We start from the raw sequence: 22,624 nt of genomic DNA on the forward strand, positions 1-22,624 counted from the left end.
ACTTTGTTCCAGGTTAGCCTGCTCAGTACGAACATGAGAGAAAGCTCAATCCTGCCCATTTCTCTCACTGCATTTCTTGACTGCACTGTAAGAAGACACAATTCGCAGCATCAGTTTTACTATCTGAAGGGCTTAGAGTGGAGCTAGGATTTTTTTGTTGTTTTAAATCAGTGACCCATGATGACACCATATGGTTTTATTTCATTTAATTTGAGCAGAGCATTAACGTTCAGCTTCTAGCAGATCTCTACTCATTCCAGTTCTGCTGTGCTGCATGGTACAAGTGCAGACATAAGGAAGAGGGGTAGAAAGAAAGAAAGAAGAAGATGTCTGCCTCCTGAGAGTAGATGTGCCAGGCAGGAGGCTGGCCTGCCACCTCATTCTGCTGAGCAATAGTATGCAACTTCATGGCCCTGGTCCTGATGATTGACAGTGGTCAGCCCCACGTGGATAGGTTGCCTAGCCTGACCCCCTAGAATGAATTGCTGCATGAAGCTGTGAGAACCATTTGCCCACTTGGGAAACAGGTGTACTTGAATATTTGCTGTGCTATGCAAAGCTGTGGCTCTAGAGCCATCAGGACCCAGGCTGGCTGGCTTAAATGTCTACAAGAGCTGCACTCAAGGAGTGACTGCAGGATAGAAATGTCCTCAGGCAGGTGTTTCTACTTTCATTATACTCAGTTCATGTCTGAAGGCTTTCTTCCAGAAATTCATTAAAATCCAAACATTTAGAGGATATCATACAGGTACCAAAATATTGTAAGTAAACTTGATCCTGGGTTTTTGACATCCTGGGTTTAAGGTGAATTAAGGAACTCTTATATGACAAAAAGAGTACTACTGGTCTTGAATGTAGAAACACAGGCCTAGGAGGAACCACCTGGATCATTGAGTCCAAATTTTAATACCATAGGCAACCATGGAGCAGACATTCAACTCAGAGCATCCATCAAAGTATCCATCAAAGCAGATACAGATCTACCTTTTCCCCTCAACAAATTCATAATCTCTGCAATAGAAGACCAAAAGCTGTAAAACTAACAAGCCACAGGAAGAGAACAGGGGAAAAGCATCACTAGTAGCTAAAGTCCCTTTCACTAGCAAGAAATTTCTGCCATGAAAAGGCCCAGAAATTTTTGACCTCTTAGGAATTAAGAATTGTTTTCTGATTACACCTACACTGCAATGATGTGTAGTTCAGAGTGCCAACTCTGCAGTTCAGAGTGTCATCTTCTGTTACCTGTAGACTGGGCAGCTTGAGTCCTGCCAGCAGTGCTGCTGCAGCAGCATGGAGCTGGCATAGGGCACAGCCCCACGAGCTGCCAGCACACGGTGAGTGCCACGCAGTGCGGGCTGGAGCTGGCAGAGCAGCGGCTGTGCCAGCGGGTGAGTTAAGAAGAGCTACAGAAACACACGGGCTTGCCAAGGTTAAATATCTTAATCTGGAGTAGGGGAACTTTTAATTGAAAGCTTTGCTTTGAGCCCGTTTCCAGTTATTAAAATTCAGGAGTCTGTGCTGAATTCCTTGTGGACATTCATTTTGATTAACAGAAGACATGTGTGTACTAGGAAGGGAGTCTTGAACTGGGAGGAATCAGATAAATGTAGATAACATTCTCAGCCCTCTTGCAAGTTATGCCATAGCTGGTATTTTGTGAAAAGCCTCAGATCTTGAAGATAAACAATTAGTTCAGCTTTCATTTAATACCAAGGTATTTCTGGCTTTCATAACTGCAAGAACCAGGTGGAAGTGGGACCTGGCTGACTCCCAAGGGGCCACAACTGGAGGCAAAGGAAAAAAAAAAATTCTTATTTACAGCATTGAGAATTTTATGCCAGTCTCTTCATTTTGGAGGGTACTGACTCAGGACTTTTTAACTTTTGGTTTTGGCAGCATTGTGTATTAGCTGTGTATTATCTCTGTATCCTGCAGAGTGCTGCACTGCAGTGCATGCTTGAATGTGTTGGATAAGTAAATGTTTCCTTTTACAGGGATGTCATTTTGTGTGCCTACGTTACACTCCTCAGAAGTGGGGAAAATTTTCACAGTGGACCCTTTACCATTAGAAGATTTTTTGCCAAAATAAATTTAGAAAAAAAAATGCTGAGGATGTGTTTATTAAATCTAATGTTCTTTTTAACCCAGCTTGTAAAAAAAATCAACAAAATTGTAAGAAAAATGTAAATATTATTAGAGAGGAAAAATTTGGGGGTTTCCTTTAAAATTACCTTTTTCAGATGAATTGTTGACTATGCTAAAAATAAAAATATTATGTTTAGATTTTATTGAAAAATTAGGTTCCAACTACTCTGAAATGTAGAATTTTAATAAAGTTCTGATTCAAAAACACATCAAAAATATTCACAGAGAACCAGAATCTTTCCCTTCCAGTTCTCATCCTTGTTGTTCTTGGTGTCATTTATTCCTTGCTTCATCATGTTACCCGAAGCAGTTAAGGACAAGTGAGCACTTCAGGTTGTGCGTGCTACATAGACTCCCAGCATCAAGTTGGTGCCTGTCTCTGTAGAAGATTGTCTAGTTTTCATATTTATAAGAGAAAGACAGTTTTATATAGTGAAAAGATAAATCTGTAACCAGTCTGTTTGGCTCATGTAAGTCACTGTCAGGTCAAGTGCTTAGAGATACAAGCTGTAGGTTTATGTGTCCATATTGTGTTGGAAATGCATTAGCATTTGTTTCTTGGTATGTTTTAATTCCCCACACAGCCAGCATACCTGTTTATCTTTACCAACAGGTCTGCATTTATAACTGTGGGTACATGGAGTTAGGCATTTGGGTCACATATTAAATATTCAGGTCCCATGAAGAATAATAAATATTTTTCAACCATTTCAAGTTTTAACAGAGTTTTACGGGAAAATATACAGATGTGTGGCTTGAAACCATCATCAGCTATCTATATGGATGTTTTTGTACAGCACATACTTATTAAAAATTATAAGTCACAATCACCTAGCACTAGTCTTTAACAAGGCTCTAATATCTATGATGTAATAGCTAACATATCTGAATACTGATCAATAATTTATGTGGAACCTTGCTGTATTATAAGGTCCATCCATACCTGTGTGTACATTTGCATAATTGTGTGAGTTTGTGACTGCAGAACTGCTCTATTCCTAAAAAAACATATCTGGCTTCCATGTGATTAACTACAGAACTGTGGGTTTCTGTGAGCCTTCACCAGCCTATTATATCCATCCTTTTCTGTTACAGTTGCAGTGGCTGTTGGAGTACCCTGAATCTCTGGGTCCCCTTTTTCTGGCTCCTGTATAAGTACAGTCTCTGTCCATAGGAGTAAGCAGATTAAGGGTTTATCTACATAAGGCTCTGCAAAATAATTTGAATTAACTGAATATGTGAAATTAAAGCGGTCTAGTTAAACTGCATTACACCTCTGACTCCCTTGTTTAGAATTAAGGCAGCTTTAATTTAGTTTAGCTTAATTCACTTTGGAAATGAAGTGAACTTAATTCAATTTAGGACACTCAAATTTTGAATGAGCACCTGAACAATGTTTTAATGCTTTTAACCAATGTAGTTGCAAAGTTAATTCAGATTAATTTTCCCATTTACCCCTGTGTAAACAAGCCTGCTTTCTATTCCCTCTCAATGAAACCATCTCAGCTGAGACTCCTCCAACAACTCCGAATTGACAACCAGCCTCCCAAGAGGAGCAGTTTAAATGATCCTCCCACAAACACAAGTGTTTCCTTATCCCTACATCCCCATGCAGGCAACTTTTCTCCCAGTGAGCTTTAGTGATCTCTAAGACTGATTTGTCTGGAGCTTGACTTTCTGAACCAGGCACTAGCTGGGGTAAACACAGAAGAGATGCAGCAATTGTTTAGCACTGAATTGTTATCTGAAGACCTGAGTTATCAATATTGAATTATTCAAATTTTGCAGTTTACGATTTTGCAGTGGAATACAATATTGCAAATTATGATATATTATTTCTGCAAGTCATGATATCCTAAAGAATTTTAGTTATTTTATTCAGTTCCATTATTTTAAAACATGGTCCCCTTAATCTGAATTAAGTACTTGTTCACCTAATGAATCAGAATGCCTCCAGCTGTAAATCAGCATGTATTTAATTTTTTTTAAATCTAAATTAAGTTCAACAAGATCAGATGCAATCAGGATTCATAGGCAGAGGAATATAGAGGGATGTAGGCAAGGGTATTTAAGAAATTACAGTCCCTTGACATTTTTTCTTGAATGTATTGTAGTCTAAGAAGACAGGAGGCAGCATAAGGTAAACCAGAGATTCCATCATGTAATTTCGAAAAGGCAGTTCCAAAATCAATCATGAACAAAATAACCTTAGAAGTAGGACAGAAGTATATTTTAATGCAGGAATATTGATATTTTTAGAGCATCATTATGGAAATTTTAAAATGTTCATTACCTTCCTTTATTTTAAAACACACTGTGTATTTAGTCAAAAGATACCTTAGGAAGGAAATTCTATCAAATGTCTTTATCACAATGCAAAAAAGCCCTTGAAAAAATTGCCTGTTGGAAAATCTCATCTCAGAAAGCAGCTGCCCTAAGATTTTGCTAAAAAGTCAACCAGACCAAAAAAAACCCCAAAAATCCCAAAGAAATCAAAGAAAGCCACTTAAATGTCCCAAGCCATCCAGTGCTCTTTGATTAGATGGTTAGGCAATATTTTGTGTGCTGTTTTTTATGGAGTTATTGCTTATGAATAGTGTTATTTGATGGCTACAGCAGTCTCAGATCTTTGAGTGGTAGAAAATTAGCATGGTTTCACTGAAACAGTCACAGTATAATGCAATAAGGAGACAGGCCTATATATTAATATGCTTGTGCAGAATGCACTTCAGTGTACGTGGGCATCCATTTATGTGCAGCGAGCTAAGAGGATGCCCCTGTGAGTAAAACCTAGGTTTGTGGAAGCAGTGACTTTCAGAGTGGCTGTGCTGCTCTGTGGGGTGGTACTGCTGTACCAGTGTGTGTATGTGTGTGCTCATGGGTTTGTACACACAGGCCATTGCAGGTCTGTCTGTCTGCAGGTGTGCTCCCACTTCTGTGTGTGTGATCTGGCTGTGCTGCATTCTGAATGTCAATGAGCTTAGTAAAAGCATGTATGTATTTGTATCTCTGTGTGCATCTATCTGCATATGGATGGGCTTGTATGGTGTCTACAGACCCATTTCTTTGTGAGGTTTGTGTGTCCCTCCTGTGAGATGGGGGCCTTCTTTAGGCCTCATCTCAGTCAATGTGAGCGCTTTCATTCTCGTAAAAGGCACCATCATTCAACTGCAAAAACACAAACTGGACACCAGGAGACCTGGATCTCTGTTGATGAGCTCTGTGAGTGAGCTTAATCCGCTCTGTGCCTCAGTTTCCCCTCCCAGCCTTTTTTTGAACTGACACTGTGGACACACACTCCCTGCTACTATATGGGCATAGTATAATTCCCTGTGTGAATGGCTCTATCTGGTTCAGTCAAGATACTGAGTCCTGAGAGGCCCTTCTGATGCTGTGCCACTGCCTCCCAGTAACATTCATCCCTGCACGTACCTGCCTTTGTGTGTTCGTGTTTGGGGTGTCCATCTGTGTACTTTGTGCCTGGCTATTTGGAGTTTTTATCTCCCCCATGTACAAACAGAGCAGGGGAAGATGGAAAGGAAGGAGTTATTAAATGCCAAGCGGATATGCAATAAATCCCATTGATTTTACAAACTCCTGCTTGTCTTCAATCTCTTTCCATTCTTTATCCTGGGGGCATTGCAACAAAACCCTATTTTAAATACCTTTTCTTTCCATTCCCCCTTCCCCCTCCTCTCACTCCCAAAAAAGTGTCAATATTTTATTTGGATTTTTAACTTCGCTCCATAACAGTTGTTTGACCTCCTGACTCATGTGAGTCACATAAATTCTGGGACTTTATTCAGGAGCCATGTTCCTTCTATTGAATAAGCAATTTGGGAGGGTGAATTAATGACTTGTGCTGTTGCTGGAAAGTCCCTGAAGAAATATTAAAATTGCTTGCAGACCAAATCAATACTCACTGAACACCCAGCATGAGGACCTGGGCTTTTTAATGGCTACAAGCAGCAGCACTGGGTAGAGGAAGGGGAATTCCTGTACACACAACACACGCAGGCACACACAACCGTCGGTAGCCTTCCCCCACCCTTGCTGGCTGTTTCAGTAACAGCACATTCTTGTGCACGCAACCTGGTACGAGCTGCTGCCTGCTGTGCCAGGGAAAGGACTTACAGTCTGGTTCCCCCATCTCCCTCCCAAGAAGATCATGCAGGATTTGCAAAAGCTGGCTGTTTGGGCTGTGTGTTAAGCACTTGGGTTAGCATGGTCTGGCAATCTGCAAGGCGCAAGGAAGGTTGATTATTTGTGGCGTTATGAGCCTGTTCTGTGTCACTTTGCTTTTTTCCTCTCTGAAAAGGAAAGACACTAGAGCTGTGTTAGGTTTGGAGGTGCTGCTGTGGTTTGAGAAAAGGATTTGGCTGTGTTACAGAGGCACATCTGTGAGATGGTTCTGTAGCTTTGGGTGCTCAACAGTAATTTGATCTATCCACAGTGTGAATTTGTTTTGTTTGCAATATTCTGTAGGATTTCCTTTCTTATAATGGCTTGTGTTTTGGTGAGGCTTGAATGTCATGCACCCCTTCTTGTGTTAAGAGTGCCTACATGATGCTTTTGGTCACTGAGCAGGTGTCACTTCACTAGATCACTCTATTTCAATGCTATGGGTGCAATCCTGAATGGTTCTGAGCGCCCTGGGAGTCCACCAGCCTCACTAGAATATGAATGTGCTCAGTTGTGCTGCTCAACAAGGCTTTTACTATTTGCTGCTCACTAGACTGACAACTGCCAGATTTTGCCCATACCCTAAGACCCCACTAGCAAGGGTGGGTTTTGTTACCAGAGTTTTCAAGTCTCTCTTGAGAATGTGGCCCCATGTTTTGGTGTTTTGCCCTGTGCTCGTGAATGGCTGTTTTGTATTTGCTTGTTGGGCGGCTGTTATTGTGTATTAACACCAGGCTGGGTGTGCTTTGTATGTCTGCATGTCTGTCTCATTGATTCCATCAGTATTATTTTGTAATCGTGTGATTGAGTTAGTGTGCATTTCAGGGCTCCTGTGTATTGAATAATGATGTCAGGGATTGGGTTGTTTGACTGGGTAATGGCCTCTTTTCAGGGTTGTAAGTGAATGTGTCCTTCTCCTGTTTCCCTGTCTCAGTTGGGGCAGGATCATTTACACTAGGTGATTCCTTAAGATGCTCACATGCACTAAAAGAATATCCCTTTTGCTCACGAGCTCTCCCTGCTGCAGGCTGTGCTGAAGGTACGTCTCTCGTGTGTGTGACACGTGGGGTAGCATGTCTGGCTGGTTCTCAGCTGCATGCTTCAAGGTGTGCGTATCTTCTGGTGTACTCAGGGATTTTGCTAAGACCTTTCAGTTATGTTTTTGGATAAGGTTCTTCACTATTACATGCAAGACAATTCTGTGCAGTTTCAAATAGATTTGACTGAGTCTGTGAAAGGATCTATAAATTACTACATGTCTTCAGTGAAGTGCACGCTTGCCTTTGCAAGGGTCTTCTTGTATGACTTTCTACATTAATGCATAGAAGGGCATCTGTGTCAGTTAACAGATGCTTCTGATCTGTGTGTGACTGACTAGCAATGTTCCCAAGTCTGAACTGACCTGGGTCTCTCATATATGTAAGAAAGAATGGGATTCTGTGTCAGCAGCATTTAGCAGTAAATATATGTGTTAAGAAATTTTAAACCTACAATGAATCTCTGGGTTTGTGCAATGGCTTCTGACTTGTGCGGGTATTGTGCAGTAATGCTTTAAGACAGTGTGGCCACATTTGGTCCCTTGGAAATGAACAAGAGAGTTCAGTTATTTTTCAGCTGATGATTATGTGTCATTGCTGCATGAATTTATTTGCTCTGCACAGGCAATGTGTCTGGCATTGGGCCTGTTCTGTCCTTCCTCAGTCCTCATCAGGGTTTAGCCCAGCAGCAGTCGCATCCAGACAAAGTCTATGAAAAAGGCTGTGAAAGATCCAGAAAACTTCCAGACAGAGTTTTCATTTGTACCCTCTCATCAAAACATCAGGGAAAGATCTATGACCTCTCTCAGTCAGGCCATATGTACGGCTGGGATTTAGCAAGCCAGTGAATTTAGCTTGTATTTTTCAGTGAGGTTGCTAACAGGTAACTCCTTACTCATCCTCTCATTAGCTCAAGCCTTGTTACTTCCCTTGCTCTCTTGTTTGTGCTCTCATTTTCTTTTTCATTCTTTCTCCTCCGTATTCTGGCCTGAATTTGACCTTGAACAGATTACATGGTCCTTAGTCCAACCGCTGCTTTACCAGACCCCACCCCTCACACTGGGTAGCAGTATCAGGGTAACAGGGAGAAGAGAAAAAAATGAGGGAGTGAAGAAGGGAGAAAGGGAGGGAAAGAGGGAGAGAGACCTGTTTGAAAAATAATTGGAGGCTGTTAAACAGAGAAGCCCAGCATATCACTCTAGTAATGGAAATAAATTCCATTGTATTTGCATTTTAATTTTCCACATAAACAAAGGCCCGGAGTGAGCTGGCTTCGCCAGAATCACCGGCCAGAATTTAATTAGAAATGAAAAGTTTATAGGGTCCTCTTTAATGCGATTAATGCACAGTTAACATTTATCACATACATATGCTGGAATCGCCTTTTTTAAGCAACCACCGGCCATGAAATGAATTTCTTTTCAACTTTTTTAGCATGCGTGAGGAAGGCTGTCTCTGGTGAGGCGGTCCAGTGAGCACACTCCTGACAGCTTGGTAAACTGCAGCCCACAGAGGCTTAGTAGCCCCCATCCTCACTGAGGAAAGTTCAAGGTGGCTTAGAGGGAAGCATGGTCTAGTGGTTAAAGCCTGAGGTTGGGAGTCAGGGGATCTGGGTTGTATTCCCAACTCTGCCACATGCTCACTGCATGACTGACTTGCTCTCAGCGTCTGTTTCTCTGGGTGTTAAAAATAAAAGAGAAATCAGCTGGAAGAAGATATCTCAGCTCCAGACCCCTCCGTGTCTCAGTCTCTCCAGCAACTTGCCCAGCCCTGTTGTATGGGATCTGGATTGTATCCTGTACTGTGCTGACCCCTCAGCTCATCTCCCTGTGCCTGAGCATTCCTATGCCAGCTGCAGGGATGGGAGAACATCCGCAGAGCTGATGTGAGAGGCTGGGCCTCCTGGAGGGACTTCTTTACAGTGCCCCAGCTGCCTGCACATTCATATGCATCTCACATGGGCACAAGTTCCTGTGGATCTCACATAAGCAATCTAACGTTGCTTCTGTGAGATACGCTTCTTCCTGCCAAAGAACGTGACTCAGGAGAGGAAAGAACTCTTCCTTTGCGGTGTGGGAGACCCTGCAGCCCTGCCACGAGGATTCATTGCTGAGACAGCTTCATGTTTCTTAAGGGGATCCCAAACATGCCGGTTTGGTCCAGAAAACTACTAAGAACAGCTTGTGAGATACTGGGTCCATCAAGCCTGAACTTCAGATACTGACATAAACCTACCAAGGAGCAGCTACCAGCCCTCCTTGTGGAAGGGGTAATTATGCCTCAGTCACCCTGAGGGGCCCTGAGAGGTTGCCCTCTGAGTGCTTATAAAAAGCTTGAGCTTGTCTGCACGTGGATAGTAGGGAAAGCAAGTCTAAATAAAGAAAAATTATCAATATCCTTTCATTGCAGAGCAAGGATGAGATAAAAGGCCAAAGGTGAACACCTCCCTTGTTAATCCGTGCCCTTGCCAGAGCCAGAAGGGTATCAGACTTCTCACCTCCCTGCCTCCTCATGAGTCCCAGAGGAGACCACGGTCCCTTCCTTATGCCCCTTTGCCTGCCCTGGCTGTGTGGCAGACAGGCTACAGCCCCACTCTACTCCCACACTTCCTTTCCAGTCTTGCAGGCAAGCCGAGTAAATAAACCAGGCCCACGGACACAGAGTGTTAACGTGTTAGGGACACAGCAGGAGAAGGAGGAACATGAAACCTCTATTGATCCCTTGAGGAATGATGTCCCTTCCTTATCTTATCAGATTCTCTTCACTCTTCAATTATAGTCTGTTGAAATTGGCCTCTTAACCCAAACAAGATAACCTGGGTAATGAGGAAAAGAGTGCAAGGGGAGGGGAGAGGAGAGAAGGGCAGAGTCCAGTGCATTAAGCTATAGCTATAATTAGAAATATCTCCTCTTGTGTAATCTCCTCTGCCCCCACTATCCCCAGGTATCCTCTTCTTGCATCATGTATCAGGTGAACTACCACACATCCACTCCCTGACAAAGGTATCATGCCATATACACCCCTCATTCCCTCGGTCGCACTTGGTACCCACAACAGGCACATGTCCCTACATTTGTGCATGACATTTTCTTTAATATACATATTTGCCCTGTTGTACACATTTTGTGTCCACACATCTCAGCAGATGCCATACACATGCTTGCACACATATTTGTGTTACTGACACTGCCCATCTCACCAGCTGTGTTTCCTCAGCACACTGGTGGTACAGCTCCCAAAGCACCTTATCCCCACATCTGTCCAAAAGAACTGCTGGCAAGGATATGAGCACTGTTAGGACTCCCCCTGCATCTGCTTAGAGCCATAGCTCATCAGTGCATTTACAAGACTCTCTGGCCCTCGGGAAGCAGTGGCACAGAATCCCGTGCGGAGTCCCAGCTACTGCTGTGCCTTTGCTCACCACTGTGACTCCCTGCATGTAACTGCAGAGTTGCAACGTTGTTTCCATGGATAAGGCTATTCTTAGTTCTTAGACCAATAATACCTACTTGCTAAAAGTCTATACTCCCAGCTGGACATGTTGCCCTAGTGATATGCCCAATGCTCCTCCTTGTACACATGTCGTGGGGTATAGGGCATGTCTCGCCCAAATATCCATTACAGAGAAGATTGTCTAGTGGAACAATAGAGACTCAAAGGTTTATCTGCACAAAGGCACCCAGGTTTCCATGCTCAAATTACTTCACTGTGCACAGAGTGATCCTGGAGCATATTCAAGAGGTGCAGAAAGTGCTTTCATTTTGGAAGGTGGTGCTCTGAGCAGTGCTAAGGCTTCATTTACAGGGCTGGCATCCTCCTCATGCATGCATGCTTCAAAGACTGTGTTCCCCAGGATCACTTTATCCCTTGTCTTTCACTGTGCCAGGGGCATTTCCTTGTATACACATCCACCTGAAATGGACCACACTCCCTTCCATTTCATGTCACCCCCTGCCACCAGCTCTCTCATTTTTTTTCTGTGGGCCGTGAAGAGCAATAGATATCCCATAAAGGTGTAATTTTCTTTAGATATTTGCAAGTCACAAAAACTCATGTAAACTGCAAAGGAGGTTTAGAATCATGGTACTCATCTTTTTACAAATTTGTTTGTGCTTTCTCATGTGCAAGCATACAAACTCCTCCATGCAGTTCCTCCCTGCTCTCCAGCCTGCACCCCTCACAAGAATCTGCAGGCAGCCAGACCCACTTACTCTGTCCCCATCCTGTCTGCCTTCATACTCACAGATCCTAAACTCAGGCACACATGTAGCCTGAAATTGTTAAAGCCGCATAAGGGAGTTGGATGTTAATATTGAATGACTCGGCATCTTCTTTGGCACAGTGGCCCAAACTGCCTTCTGGAAAGCCACGGCAGGTCTGATTTTGACAGTATAAAATTCAAATCTGCTTTAGCCTTTCACTCCATCCTTACCTCTTGCTCTTTCCTTATCCAACCCCACCCAACTGTGCTCTCTTCCTATTCTGGAAACTTCATGTTGTGGCTCATCTGTCAGAAACAGTACTACAAATGTTGTCTCTTTCAAACTCTAAATTTGCTTTTTGTTCCATAGAGAAAGGGAATTTGGGACGTTGCACATTTTCCAGTCTGCCTCCCCTTGCACTGCCTTGGCACGTTTGTACGTAGGGTATCCCTGAAACACACTTCCCCATGCACTCGGTTTGCAAACAAGATATTCTTTTCTTCAGAAATGTTATTCCTCCCTTTTCTCTTCTCTTATACACCGCCTCCATTCACATTGATTTTATAAATGAATATATATTTTTTGTTTATGTGTAATTTATGCATAAAAGTTTAATTTTTCAAGTTCAAATGTCTGCAGTTAAACAACCAAGAAGTGGCCTAAATTTAGGCAAATATTAACAGCAGGCACTAATACCTAGCTACATCATGCTGTGGTCTTTCTTTGTAGAGGCAGATGACCAAAACTTGCTCTTAAAAATTTTTTTAGAGAAACATGGGTATATTGAAAGGCAGTAATCCCTTTAAGAAAAGCTCAAATCTTAGTGGTCAAAGAATCTAATGCAATTTTAAGGTGAGAACTTGAAAGTGGGCAGTGGGGTAATGATGATGCTGTTGTATTTTGGCCCAGCTTGAAACAAATGAGGATTGATTTTGGGAATCAAAGGGCTGTGATATTATTCCTTCCTGACCAATGAAATGAGTGCTCTTTTTGTTGCCAGAACTATGCAAACTACCCTGGAACTAGAGGTGGTACAGGGCATCCTGTCTGACAGATACATGAGGGTTTCTTTTGTGACTTTGTTGTCTGGTTGCAGAGTCTGCTTTTCCTTGTGTGAATTAGCAAGCAGACATCAGTCTGCTTGCAAAACATGGGTACCACCCTTCTCAAATGAAATACAGTGATGGGCATTTTGAGCAGAGCTGATCACTAATCTTGAAGCAATTTGTCTTCCAAGCAGAGATGGCTATTTAACCCTTATGCCTTGGACCCATAAGAGAGGGAAGAATTCTTACCTTGGAAGGAGGAGGATCTGTTGAAAATGGAGCTAAACATAAGAGTAGTAAATTTTCCCCCAGGAGTGAACAATTATTAGTGGCAAACTCCTCCTACCTGTGTATGTGTGCATGTCTTAGGGAATTGCTAGAAGCCTGAGGAACAGTATGCTGTGCAGGTTTTAGAAATGCTACAGGAACTGCAGAGCTAAGGGATGACAAAAGCAAGAAATGTCCTATTTCTATTTTTCATAGAGGCAGAGAAAAGCCACCAGAATCTCCCTTCCTGAATTAACGGTGAGGTTTGGTTAAATGTTTCATATATAGTATTTTCTGGGAAGTGTGTCTGTGTACTCACAGTCTGTGAGCTCAGGCTTTTGGCACATCACTCTTCCTCCTCTCTGTCAAAACTAGTACACACATAAATCCCAAGCCAGACAAAGGACAAAGAATATCCTTTCCTGACTGCACTGAACTCCTGAATATGCTTCCTTTTGCGTAGCAGCATTTTGTATCACCATCTACGTGCCTGCTCAGAGACACGTGCTCTCTACCATATACCAATATGTAGTATCCAACCAACAGGCACGCTTTCCCAAAGGTACCTATCTGCCTTGCACTTACAGTCCCTGTATAAATGTCCTGTACAAAAAATGCAGTATAGTTTGGCTTTTTTGTTCCTTATCCCCACCTCTGAACACATCAGCCTTTCAAATCTGCCTACTATATACTAGTGTACCCTCTACACTCCTTCTATATCATCGCTCCTCCTCAATGTCTGTATGGACAGACATATTCTCTCCATATGTCTCAAGCATTTCATGCATATATCCTGTCATTCTTCATACTCCAACCACAGCTATTCCTCTCCTATGGCTCCAGGATTGAACTATTGTGTTGTCCATTTCCCAGTGACAAGGGGTCTAGTTACAGGGTTATTGATTAGTTTTCATGCAGACAGATGGATCTGCCTTTGGTCTCCCCACCAAAATCCAGCTCTGTATGGGCTGATTGTCACTGCTCCAGGGATAGGATTTCACCAGGAGACCACCCTCCATGCAAACATCCTTCACCCAGGCCACGGATGGTAATAAATGGAGTCAGGCTGAGCCATAATAAAAGCAATTGAGTGGGTTACCTGTGCAGACATGAGATTTATACCTCCTCATATTTGATGTGATTGTTTTATTGAGTTCTCAGTGCAGTTAGGATGCCATTTATTTATTTATTTATATGCCTACTTATCATGGAAGAGGGGGGAGGCTCTTTCAGCCTGGCTGGTGTGCAGCCTCCGTCTTGTCAAATATGAGCCCAGAGAAAAGGACTCTTCAGTTTTGCTCTGCTTTTTACCTAGACTTGGACTTGATGAGTGAGCCCTTCCCACATATCTCATTTCCTATGACAGGCAAAGATGTTTGTTTCAGGACCCCTGAAACCTTGAGGACTGTCTGAATTATGAGCCTGGTAGAAGCTAAGGGGCTGCTGTAAACCAAGACATGTGTGTATGCTGATTTTCTAAAAGTGCCTCTTGAAAGAAATTCCTATTTACGCTGTGCCTGTTTTGGACAATGGTTTGTGATCTATGCACAGAGCCTCTTTATGCTATTGCAATAGAAATAGTAAGCACTGGCATTTCTTCTGACTCTGTGATCACATGTAAGCATTGAGAAATATTAGCAGGTGTAAATTGATTGGAAATGAATATTTGTAAGTGCACCCTGAGGAATTTGGAAACCAAGTGATTATATTTGTGATTTTCAGCTGGGTAGATAGCCATGTAAGTGCTGCAAGATCAGCCCTCAGTTACTAGCAATAGAGAAAATTGGAAGCTAGTGCTGAATATCATAGTATTTAAGTATTTAATCACAACCCTAACCATGGTTTTTTGGGTTTTCCAGTTCCTCTAGTCAAGTGGTAGCATGAGAATTTCAGTTCTCGTTTAATAAAGTATGTTGCCAGTGCTTGTGGGGGCTTGAAAAGGGACCTGTCAGCTCTCAGAAGACTCAAAGGACTGCATTGTTAAGATGTTTTTAAAGATGTTTAATAGGAGTCAGATATCCAAATCCCCTTTAAAATTTAGAGTAGAAAAGAGAAAACAAGTGAAAACAAACCTACATTGTATTACAAGTGCTCATGATTCTTATGCCAATTACACAGTTTAGGCTCTACCTTGGCATTTTTTAACTGTTAGGACTGATAAATATGGCAATGCAGCTATAGGCTCCAATAGGTTAATATGAATTACAGTGAAAAAATCCTCATTCCTGTTAGTCTCAGTTTAAAAAATAATCATTTGGGAGAGGAACTCAAACCTTTCTGATGCTTTCATGAGTAGTAATCATTGTTAAAGCCATCTACACACAGGTGGGATTTCCTAAACCCCCAGTGAGCTATGTGGATGTCAGCCCAATGGCAAATGCTTTTAGAAGTCTCTAGCTTTCCATTTATAGAGACCAACAGCAAAAGTGTGATATCTAAATATTTTGCTGATTTTAAGTGGAGAGCTTAAATTCTATCTGAATTTCATTATGCCTTAATTAAAGACAATGGAATCTGAGTGAAGATCAGCCTTGTTCAACTGTTTTGAAGTCATATACTGTTATTCAAGTAAAATGAAAATCTTTTGTTTGAATAGGCTTTGGGGTTAAAGATTGAAGTTTTCTGATATTTGATATACGTCTGAAAACACAACTTTGTTTTGTATGCACCATGTCATATCATAAAAGGTCCAGATGGCCTGCTAGACCATTATCTGTCTCTTTAGCCAACACAAGATTATTTCTTATTGTATATTTGCTTGTTATTAATGCCACCTACTTATATATATTCCAAGAAATCAGGAATTCCTTTGGGATGCAATTCCACATTTTAATGGACCTCCCTATCAGAGGATACCTTCTGCTACCATTTAAATGTTTCCTTTCTTACTTGCCTCCCTTCATTCCTGCCTATAGTGTATTGTTTAAATGTGAATAATTCCTTTCCTGTTGGAGGGACTGTGCCCTTCAGATCCCTATATTGTTCTCACCCCTTCATCATTTCTTGGCCAAGCCACTTATATTTTCTCCTCTTTTCTCCCAAAGTCAAATGAGTTTTTTCCACATAATACTGATTCTGGTAAGTGAGGTTTAGCTCCATAAGACTCACTCACCCAGCACAGAACTGCAGCTACCTCTATGGCAGAATGCAGCAATATTTCAGTAGTTGCAAAAGCTGGAAAATATTTAACTTCCAGCAAAAATCGAGCGCTTTTTGTACATCTATAGAAAAAAGAAGGGCTGGGATTTTTAGGTGATAAAGGGGCCGATACGGTTCTGAACTTCAAGGTTCACAGAACAGGGAGTTCAAAACTTCCCAGGCACAACCAATTCTACTTGCTGACTGGCTCTGTTGAGCTAATATCTCTGCAATATGAAAATTAGAAAAAATGCAGCTAGCTTATTGTACTTCCCCCCATACAACCTTCCAATGGCCAGATACGATGAATAAGACAAAGAGAAATGCTGTGAGCATTCATTTACTCTTTCAGCTGCAGTAACATTGTCTGTAACCTCTGCTTTATGAGCCTGTCCTTTATTTGCAATGATAAAAAGAAGATAATACCAGGTTTGTGTCTGATGGAAAAGAGTCTGAATTTAAAGGAGTATATTCCCTGTAATGAAGCCCTGTGTGACCCGATTACATTTTTTGCTCAGCTGAAAGCAACTGGCAGGAGAAGTCTTCTATCTTGAGAGTGTGCCTTGATGCAGGAAACCACATAGGAACCTAAAACTCAGCATCAGCTGGGAGAGAGGATTCCTGCTAGAATACCGAGTTTCTTCCGTGCGCGCGAGGAAGTGCCAGTTTACAAGTTCTGGTAACCTCCATTGAGTACCGTCAGACAAGTTTTCTTCACCCCTGCCTTGCACCAAAACAATGTCAGACAGAGGCAAACCCAGTCGAATATTTGGTGTCTATATTGAGAAAACTGACTTGTGCCTACTAAATACCAGCAGTGGTGATAGGTTTGTGTGACACGCACACGCACCCACCCATGCACTTGCGGGTTAAAACTCAGGCAGTTCACCCCAGGTTCACTGCAGACAATGCAGTTGTCACTACTTTTGATCACTATGAATAAGCTGCCATTAGAGATATTCTGAACTCTTCCAGCTTCTCCCTAGACTCAGTACCTATGTTCCAAGAATTCCAGATTTCTTCAGGGGGAAGGAAAAACAAGGAAATTCACAGTGACTTTGGGGGGATGTCCTTTGGGGATTTCTCAAGTGCTCCTGGCTAGTGAGGGTGGCTCAGAAAGCTCTGTTTGGGTAATACTGATTTCTTCCGCATACAACACAGTCCCTGCCCTAATGTGCCTGCTTCTCGGCAGACAATTGTCTTGAAATGTTACATTTACCTCAATTGCATGAGCTAAAGTCTCAGCTGATGTAAAACAACCAAGCTCCAGTTTTGAACTTTTTATCGTTATTATATATAAGTGTTGAATTAAATGGAAATTTTTAGTGAAAGATCATACTGAATTTTACAAAAGTAACTAAAAGCTTTTCTTTTCATTTTACAGATGGCAAAACAGCCTTCTAAGGAGTCCAGATCAGTCAGAAAATTAATGTCAGAACTGGTAAGAGAAATCTGATCTTCGAATATGCCATTCTTTGCTCTGAACTACAGGCCAGCCTGCAGCCACTGAAATTGGCCATATGCTCAATAATATTTCAACGTACAAGCATATTTCTCTGATCCTTATAACGCAAGTCAATGTATGTGTCTTTCCATATGTATTTTTAAAAGCGCATTATTACTGGAGACTTTAACTAGGCATCATTAGCCAATTGCTATATCGTGAAAATGGAAACATCTCCCTAAACCATATGCTTAACACTAGAAATTAATGGATACCCAATACCTAAGAGAAGATCGAAAAGCATCCAGCAGTTTGACTGAGATAATACATGCACTAAACTCTATTCTCTGCCATGGGGTATCAGTTAGTTCTGTTCGCAGGGTCCAAAGTGTATCCCGAAGACTGACTGAACTCCGAAATGCTTTACCTTTGACATGCGTTGGCTAAGAACTAACTGGGAGTTCCCAGTACTGAACCTGGCCATCCAAGAACTGGGATAGAGGTGAAAATCAGGGGGAGGTTGTTTTGCTTTGCCTTTCAGGACCTCATTCATTAATCCAAGATATTTCATTAATTTAAGAGAAGCAGGAAATAGTGCTTAAACAACAATTGCATAATTTAGAGTACTGTGAAAGTATTCCGTGACGTGCTCCCTCCTGTTCCTGCTAACGTACACTGTCTAACTCAGATTTCTCTGGGATGATTATCATCTCATGAAACCTATGTTCTTAGATGAACTATATGTTCTGCTAAACAAAGGAGAAGTTCTTGCTAGCATCTACCTCCAAGTTCATTTTTAGGAGACTGCCACAAGGAGCATGTAAATTTAGCAGTGTCTAAATTCACTTGAAACAGTCTAACCTGAAAGGACCAAAGGTTTATAGTTATATGATAAATGGGAAAGTTTGGGCTGGCAGAGTGCTCAAGAAGCAAGGTGCTCAAACGATTTAAAGCATTAATTGCTTACCGAAGAATTAACACCTTCTGTCATTTGCCTGCTTCTCAATTACATGCACTGTGCATATGTGTGTGAGTTTACCTATATACATGTACATATACACGTTTGTATGTATGTATATGTGTATACTATGCATACACAATTGGTATACACTGCATAGTGCTTAATGTATGAAGTGGGAACAGGAAAGCTGTTGGCGCAGAGATGACTGATCTCCGTCCTGTCGTTTCTGGTGCACTTTGCTTGTTAGCTCATGTACTCTCTAGATTTTTCCCGTAATTCAAAGAAATCTACTGTGTAGCAGAAGACTTTAGTATTTTTTCCTGAATCTTGACAGGGTAGTTAAGTCATGTTTTTTTCACTAGAACTTGTATCTACGCTTTGTCTGTGTGGGTTTGGAATGAAAAAGTTTTTGATAAAACTCAGAACCAAATAACATGTTGTCCCAAAAGTGTCCTGCTATTCTCAGCGCAATAGTGACAGATCACTGCAATGTAGGCACACAGAATTAAAAAAAAATTAAAGTGTTTAAGGGAGAATTTTAAAACTGAATTGAAACTGTTGTTCTGTAGTCTCTCACCCAAAGACCTTTACTAATGTTAGACAAATTCTCAGAAAGAAAAGAAAAGCTAATTAATACATTTTCAAAAAGTCTTATAATAACCAAAGGTAAGTTTTTTTTCTGTCTACAAGGACATCTCCATTTTGAAGCACGGTATTCACAGTCTATCTAGGGATATAGGTAACTTCTTTTTCCGTAAATGCCTTGCTAAGTGCTTTAAGATGTTAAAACACTCCTGGATGTAGTTCTAACTGTTCTAGACACTGGGTAAAACCAGATTTTGCATTGGAAACTCCCCATTTTGCAGAAGGAAGAAGACAGATATTTATTGATGGCTAGGTTTTAAAATTGTCATCTCTCTGAATCTGCTCAGAGACTAAGTGTTAGATTAACTCCAATTTGTGATTCGTGATCAGAGAGATGACAATTTACTGCAGGTAAGGGATTTGCTGTTATGAAGAAACTGTCCAGATTCCGTATGTGAATTTTTACAATGAGGGAGAGAAAAATGTGTATTTAAATTTTGAGCTTCTTTGTGTTTTGTGAGTTCTGTGAGCTGGAGTCATGAAAGTCACTGGAGTGATGAAGCTCATGCTACTCTCCACAGCACTAGGATTGGGTCCTAATATGCTCAATATTTCCTATTTCACTGCAGTTTTTTCCCTGTTCTTGTCCTGTTTTTGTCTAGGACAGACTTGAAAATTTTATGACCTGTGTTATGGACTCACTTCCTCACAGATATGAGTTTTGGGGAGCTTCGTACAAAGGTGAACAGTGGGAAGTTTGGTCTGAATTTTTAAAAGGAATGGGGAAAGACTAAATCTTACGAAGCTAAAATGCTCTTGAGCCTTGGGGACTACACACTCAAGTACCATTGTCATGGTGGGTCACAGCTGAGTCTCTCTAGTATAATAATACTTAGCAGCTACAAAGCACTTGTCCTCAAAGTATTTTATAAGCACAATCTAACTGGCATCTGTTTCCACCTCCTTCTGAGAAAAATTAGTTTTCATTTCCATTGTGGGGAAACTGAGGTACAAAACTCCCAAAATCCCGCCACAGACTGGTAGCATGGTGGGAGCCAAATCTGGTGCTCAGCTTTCTGCCTGGGACAACACAACCCAGACGTGAGGCACTGGGTCCAGCAAGCATGAGACTGAGACTTCAGTGACTTTTGGATGCTGAGACCCCTTAAGCTAGCTGAACTATAAATATATGTTGGGTCTGTACATGCTATTTCTCCAAAGAGCCTATGGCCATTCCTCTGGACTTCCCTACCACCAGCTCAATTCCTTACAGGGATAGCTGTCTGTCCTTCCACAGCTGCCTTTGTAAGGTGTCTGAATGTCAAACTGTTATTATTTCAATACCTGACTGAGAGAGTAACAGAGACCTGGAGGTTTTTTAGGAGGGTGTATAATTAGCCGATCAGTATTATGTTACCCTGTTCATAACTTAATAACCATTTTAATACAGATGGCACACACAGGGATAATTTCCTAGGGTAGCCTAGCAGTATATTACAGAGACAGTGTGTCTGAGGGAATCTTTCTTAGCCAAGGTACATTCCACTAGCTAATTCTACCTGCTGTTTTCAAGATGATTTGGGATAATTCCATATCATTTGCAAAATATTAAAACCCATTTATATAGGATGCCAGATTTAGAAATACACAGTCTGAGTTATTAGACATATTTTGATAAATCTGCCATGAAAAGTGCAAGACAAAAAAATACCACTGTGTTTTCCCTGGTATTTATTTTTGCTTCCCTTGCTATAAATACACCAGGTTTTGGTTTTGGTTTTTTTAATCTGGCTAAATTTGTTATATATCAAAAAGGCCAGTATGCCGATTTGTGCATTTTATCTATGTAGACACTACAGAAGCCTGCGTGCTTATTTACACATACCCTGTGTGTATTTATTTGGCTGGGAAGACGCATACATTTGGAATTGCATCCAAAATTTCATGTATTTTTACTCTGTTGGTGAGATATTTCATGCCTATGTATGTACCTTTTGCAAATATCTTTGCATTACTCTGTTTCTAGAGGTTGTATTTCTGTGGGCACAGTCAGGGTATCTGTACATACATAACACTAAAACGGTGTAATTACTTTTACTGTGTGCACAAGAGTGTTGTGTTGCCAAAGTGTGAAGATCTGATGTACGCTGTGTTTGAACGTGCAGGCATGTGAGCAGTCTGAGTGCTTTGACGTCTGTCAGTACTTGATTACATCTATTCCTTTTTCTTCTGCATCGATCCTGGATTTTTGCCTGTCATATAGTTATTTTTGTCACCTCAAACCTGGGAGCAAATCTGAGTCCCTCCAAGAACAAAATCAACAAAATCTGCACCTTAGTAGCCGGGGGAGAAAATGAGGAAGGCGGAGGGGGGCAAATGGTTCGCTAGTGCGGAATCGATTCTGCTGCTGCCCAGCCTTCTGCGAGATCAGGGATCAGACCGAGTCGGGGCCACAGGGACCGCGGAGAGCGGCGCTCCCCAGCCGGGTAAAGAACCGCCCGGCAAATTTAGCCGTTCCCTCAGGCTATCGCTGGGGAGTGAGCCGGGGGAGTGGGTGCAAGGGAATCCTTCCTCCCGCGCTCAGCGGCTCGCGGCTGTGAGCCCGGCTTGGCAGAAGATGACGGCAGCCTTTCGGCTCAGAGTTCTAATACCCCGGCAAAGCTGGAGGTCATCTACGCCCCGGTAGGGGTGTTCGAGGGACGCGGGAAACCCCGGCTCCGCAGCCCGTCACCGCTCCAGCCTGAAGAGCACCCAAACCTTGCGGCACTGCCGGACTGCTCGGCGGGAGCTCAGCTGCTCTGGCAGCAGCGGTGCCCCGGCCCCCGGCTGCCCCCGGGCCCGGCGGCGGGCACAAGCTGAGGCCCTGCCGCAGCAAGCCCCGGGACGGATCCGCGCACCCGCTGCTCGGGGCGGCTGCTGCGGGAACGGGCAGCTGCTTTCCGTCCCGCTGCCCGGAGCTGGGCTCGGAGGTCACGGCGAAGCCAGAGAGCGCCCGCTGGACCGGGACGGGGACTGGCGGGCTATGCCTAGGGGTCCCGCTGCGGACAGGGGACCCGAGATTGCTGGATCTACCCTGACCGAGGAAGGATTAGGCCGTTCTCGCTGTTGGAAGGGGTTTTATGGGGCCGTAAAGATGCGACTGGGCCGCGAGTGCGGGGTTGCTCTTACCTGTTTATGGAAGAGACGCTGGGGACCGTGTCGTTGTCGCAGATGCCCTCGGCCAATAACCTGTCCCGGATCTCCCAGGCGAACATTGTCGGGTTTTGTCTTTTGTACTCGGCGATTTTATCCACTACTTTGGGGGTGGCCACTTTGGGTTTGGAGCCTCCGATCACGCCGGGCTTGATGCTTCCCGTCTCGTAATACCTGCACAAAAGATGGTCAGTGGCCTGTCGTCCTCGAGCACCCAGAGCCCCACTGACCCTCAGAGCACCCCGCGGACCCCTGCCCCGTGCCCCACCTCGGTTTCGGCCCGCGGGTGCGCGGCCTCGGGCCGTGGCCGCTCGGGCGCTGCATATCACCGCTCTGCGAGGCGTCAGGCGGCATGACCTGGGGCTAAGGCAATAAGGCAATCCCTTCGTCTCTCTAGGGCTCGCTCTTCATTTTTTTTTTGGGGG

The 22,624-nt window shown here is 42.8% G+C and overlaps 1 protein-coding gene across 2 annotated transcripts in view; it reads right to left on the minus strand.

Annotated features, from left to right (window-relative positions):
• Positions 1-22,624, minus strand: part of PAX2 (paired box 2) — a gene marked incomplete at its 3' end in the record, with an annotated part of 83,094 nt that overhangs the window by 54,992 nt on the left and 5,478 nt on the right. For both annotated transcript variants that reach the window (XM_084209876.1, XM_084209877.1), the window contains exon 3: positions 22,176-22,373. In XM_084209876.1, coding sequence (XP_084066002.1) covers positions 22,176-22,373 — 198 coding nt within the window. The remainder of the gene's footprint in view (positions 1-22,175; positions 22,374-22,624) is intronic.

This window comes from Fringilla coelebs (genome assembly GCF_963513975.1).
Source record: "Fringilla coelebs genome assembly, chromosome: 8".
NCBI classification, from domain to species: domain Eukaryota; kingdom Metazoa; phylum Chordata; class Aves; order Passeriformes; family Fringillidae; genus Fringilla; species Fringilla coelebs.